General features: G+C 40.4%; 1 protein-coding gene across 1 annotated transcript in view; it reads left to right on the top strand.

The window, feature by feature from the left end:
• Window positions 1-4,972, top strand: part of LOC106867988 (gametogenetin-binding protein 2-like) — an 89,645-nt gene that overhangs the window by 82,273 nt on the left and 2,400 nt on the right. The window contains exons 10-11 of the mRNA XM_014913073.2: window positions 305-408; window positions 3,502-3,597. Coding sequence (XP_014768559.1) covers window positions 305-408; window positions 3,502-3,597 — 200 coding nt within the window. The remainder of the gene's footprint in view (window positions 1-304; window positions 409-3,501; window positions 3,598-4,972) is intronic.

Genomic DNA, 4,972 nt, shown 5'->3' with positions numbered 1-4,972 from the left:
GGCACATAAAAGACACCATTTCGAGCGTGGCCGTTTTCGTGCGGGTGACACGTAAAAGCACCCACTACACTCTCTGAGTGGTTGGCGTTAGGAAGGGCATCCAGCTGTAGAAACTCTGCCAAATCAGACTGGAGCCTGGTGTTGCCATCCGGTTTCACCAGTCCTCAGTCAAATCGTCCAACCCATGCTAGCATGGAAAGCGGACGTTAAACGATGATGATGATGATGATGATGAAGTGTGTGTGTGTATAACTTCAGTTTGAAACTCTTGTGATATGGTTAATGGCTTTTATATATTTTCCAGGTGACTGTGATGGTTTAGAAAATTCAGTGTCTCTAGGTCTTAGCCCTTGGAATAATTGTCGGGTAAATCGAAATTCTACTCTAAAGGATCAGTCTCCTGATCAGGTAAGTTCATAAATCTTGATAATACCTTGCTGAGAATTTTGTATCTTACCTTAATCATCTCCTTTAAAAATTATCTTTCTGGCAATGATTGGCATTCTGGGATCTGCACTGAATTAAAAACAAGGATTATTATTGGTAAAGTTTGTTATTATTTTAACCATAGGCGAACTTTCATTGGGTAGATTTCTGACCAATGGTGTTCAAGCTGTCATTGTTGTATCATCTTGAAAGCTGCAGTATATCCAAGACTATGTGGAGGCGCAATGGCCCAGTGGATAGGGCAGCGGACTTGCAGTCATAGGATTGTGGTTTCGATTCCCAGACCAGGAGTTGTGAGTGTTTATTGAGCGAAAACACCTAAAAGCTCCACAAGGCTCCAGCAGGGTGTGGTGGCGAACCCTGCTGTACTCTTTCACCACAACTTTCTCTCACTCTTACTTCCTGTTTCTGTTGTGCCTGTAATTCAAAGGGTCAACCTTGTCACACTGTGTCACGCTGAATATCCCCGAGAACTACGTTAAGAGTACACGTGTCTGTGGAGTGCTCAGCCATTGCACGTTAATTTCACAAGCAGGCTGTTCCGTTGGTCAGATCAACTGGAACCCTCGACGTCATAAGCGACGGAGTGCCAACAACAATCTAAGACTACATTATCTTGGATAGGCATGTTTCCTTCTCATTTTATGAGATTTGTTGGAAATTTGGCTGTTATTTCTTGGAGTTTGTGCAGCTGCATAGGATCTCCTCTTTGGCTAGAGGAACTGCACAAACGCTCCTTTTTCAGCTTGAATAATACAGTGTTGGGTTGGCCATAGGTCCTGAAAATCTACTTTAACCCTTTTGTTACCATATTTCTGTTGAGATGCTCTGTGTTTCTTTCAATTAATTTTAAATATAACAAAGAATTTAGTAAAATAACTTAGTTATCATTAAGCTAGTGTTAGGAACATAAATTGTGACTAAGGTTTGGTGGAAGATTTTAATTCAAAACTTATGAAAATGAGACATTTGTACTACAGAGTCAGAGGTGGTTTCAGCCAGGTTGGTATCGAAAGGGTTAAGAATTGTTTCTCTATTGTATATTTTAACCCTTTTGTTGCCATATTTCTGTTGAGATGCTCTTTGTTTTTTTCAATTAATTTTAAATGTAACAAAGAATTTAGTAAAATAACTTAGTTATCATTCAGTGAGTATTAGGAACATAAGTTGTGACTAAGGTTTGGTGGAAGATTTTAATTCAAAACTTAGGAAAATGAGACATTTGTACTACAGCGCCAGAGCCAGGTTGGTATCAAAAGGGTTAACACATTAACTGCTACAGCCTGTTATGGGAATTTACCAGTGATGCGACACATTTCCAGTCATGCTGCATACTTTTTAATTGCAAGGAAATGTACTTTTTTGCATTTTTACACTATTTCATAATTAAACTTTAATATTTAGCTCTCATTTTTATTTAAATATTCTCAAAACCATGTCAAAGATACAGAATGAAATATTTTTTCAAATTATGAGAATGTACCACTGGAAGATGGCAGATGTGGGAAGTTTGCAATGAACACCTGTAATACATGTGGTGGTTAACCCTTTAGTGTTTAAACCGGCCATATCAGGCCAAAATTGTCTTCCTGTTTTATGCTCAAACCGGCCAGCTCTGACTTCTCACACCTACCCTACAAAGTAATTTTTAAAATAAACAGGGACATCATCAAGATCTCAGAGTGACAAGATGCTGTACAATTAATTTAAAACAATGTAATTAAACAGGCTTTACATATGTCAGAGTAATCTGAATGCTAAAGGGTTAATGTGATAAATTGTAAGGTAAATTTCAAGATTTCTTTAAAGAATAAATATGATACCTGTGATTGAGCAGATCTTTAGTTCTACCTGTGAACACTGCATCTCCCCCGCCACCACCACCTCAAATATATCTAAGACTACCAGCTTATGAAAGGTCACATGAGATAATTGTGGTGTTTGGTTTTAGGGCATACCTAACTCTTTGAGATCACTCTGTGTTCATGTGCACACGCACACACAGACATAGTTGTCCATACTGCCCCGTTAAATCATTTGAGGTAATAAAAAAAAAAAATCTTCTTTTGAACTGTCGACAGTTCTCCGCATATAACAGCCAAATTTTATTAAAACTGCATGGTACTGCCTTGGAAAGAGAGACATGTTGGACAATACAGTTGCGGGCATCCAGCCGTAGAAACACTGCCAAATCAGATTGGAGCCTGGTGTAGCCATCTGGTTTCACCGGTCCTCAGTCAAATTGTCCAACCCATGCTAGCATGGAAAGCGGACGTTAAACGACGACGACGATACGTACAGACATATATATATATATATATATATATATATATATACATATACCGCCTGACTGGCCTTTGTAGGGTTTTCGAGCGAGATCGTTGCCAGTGCCCCTGGACTGGCTCTTGTGTGGGTGGCACATAAAAGACACCATTTCGAGCGTGGCCGTTTTCGTGCAGGGGACACGTAAAAGCACTCACTACACTCTCTGAGTGGTTGGCGTTAGGAAGGGCATCCAGCTGTAGAAACTCTGCCAAATTAGATTGGAGCCTGGTGTTGCCATCCGGTTTCACCAGTCCTCAGTCAAATCGTCCAACCCATGCTAGCATGGAAGGCGGACGTTAAACGACGATGATGATGATGATGTATCCAGTTTCTGAGTGTACAGAAAGTGTTCACCCTGGACTAGATCAATTCATATCAGTTCTGTTTTGCCTAATCTCTATTGTCCGTTTACCTTATTGTCTCTGGCTCAACTCCTTCATTGCTGTGGACTTCCTATTATGAAAATGCTCTGTATTGATGGAATCTGTTAGGGAGCCTGCAGGATGACCAATGATAAGGCTTAACCTCATTATAACAATGTCCAACTAATTCTGCCCAAAGTAATATTAATGACAAATTTGGGGAATTTTTATCCTCTTCCCTGTTAATTTAATGAGTAAATAAATCTGTTGATTAAACAATTGGAGCCACTCACAACATCAAAATGGTTGTGAGAGGCCATCATTAGTTGTCAACTTGATTTTGTAGATTATTTTATTCTTTTTACAGTGTAATAAATTGAATAACAGAAATGAGTACTACTTCCAGAAACGGCCTGAGAGAAGACTTCAGAAAGAGACCTTATCGTTACAAGATATGTTAGATGTAAGTCTTTTACTCTTTTATTCATTTACTTCTTTCAATCATTTGACTGCAGCCATGCTGGAGCACCGCCTTTAGTTGAGCAAATCGACCCCCAGGACTTATTCTTTGTAAGCCTAGTACTTATTCCATTGGTCTTTCTTTTGCCAAACCGGTAAGTTACAGGGACCTAAACACACCACCATCAGTTGTCAGGTGATGTTGGGGGAACAAACACAGACACACAAACATATACACACACACAGGCACATGTATATATATATATATATATATATATATATATACATATATATATGACGGGCTTCTTTCTGTTTCCGTTTACCAAATCCACCCACAAGGCTTTGGTCAGCTGAGGCTATAGTAGAAGACACTTGCCCAAGGTGCTACGCAATGGGAATTAACCCGGAACCATGTGGTTGGTAAGCAAGCTACTTACCACACAGCCACTCCTGTGCCTTTTATGTAGTGTATTTGTTTCTTTGTGAAAGCTAGACTCAAATTTGGTTTGAAGCCCTGTTTATATATATATATATATATATATATCAGGGTTGTTGACTGGCTCCCGTGCTGGTGGCACATCAAAAAGCACCATTCAAGTATTGTTGCCAGTGCCACCGGACTGGCTCTTGTGCAGGCGGCATGTAAAAAGCACCATTTGAGGGTGGCCAATGCCAGTACCGCCTGACTGGCCCTCGTACCGGTGGCACGTAAAAAAGCACCCACTACACTCTCGGAGTGGTTAGCATTACGAAGAGCATCCAGCTGTAGAAACTCTGCCAGATCAGATTGGAGACTGGTGCAGCCATCTCCCTCTTCAGTCCTCAGTCAAATCGTCCAACCCATGCCAGCATGGAAAGCTGACGTTAAACGATGATGATGCACACACATGAGGGTTGCTGAAAGTTCCTGGCTTTGGGTAAAAGAAAATACAGGACGATTATTTAACTATGATTTTATTCAACATATGCCCCTCTCAGATTCACACACTTGTAGCACTCCTTCAGTTTTTCTAAGCCCTGTAGAACTTGGAAGGTTGGGCTTTCACAATACCTTTAAAGCCATGAACTTTTCAGCACTCTCTCGCACATGCATGTGTGTCTGTGTGTATCATCATCATCATCATTTAACATCCGCTTTCCATGCTAGCATGGGTTGGACGATTTGACTGAGGACTGGCAAGCCAGAAGGCTGCACCAGGCTCCAATCTGATCTGGCAGAGTTTCTACAGCTGGATGCCCTTCCTAACGCCAACCACTCCGAGAGTGTAGTGGGTGCTTTTCCGTGCCACCGGCACAAAGGCCAATATATATATATATATATATATATATATACAGGTTCTAATGGAGTAAAAAATTCTTCAATAAGTACTTTTCCATCA

Source organism: Octopus bimaculoides, chromosome 6, assembly GCF_001194135.2.
Source record: "Octopus bimaculoides isolate UCB-OBI-ISO-001 chromosome 6, ASM119413v2, whole genome shotgun sequence".
In the NCBI taxonomy this organism is placed as follows: Eukaryota; Metazoa; Mollusca; class Cephalopoda; order Octopoda; family Octopodidae; genus Octopus; species Octopus bimaculoides.
Note: the sequence above shows the minus strand (reverse complement) of the source record. Positions and strands in the feature narration are given on the sequence as shown.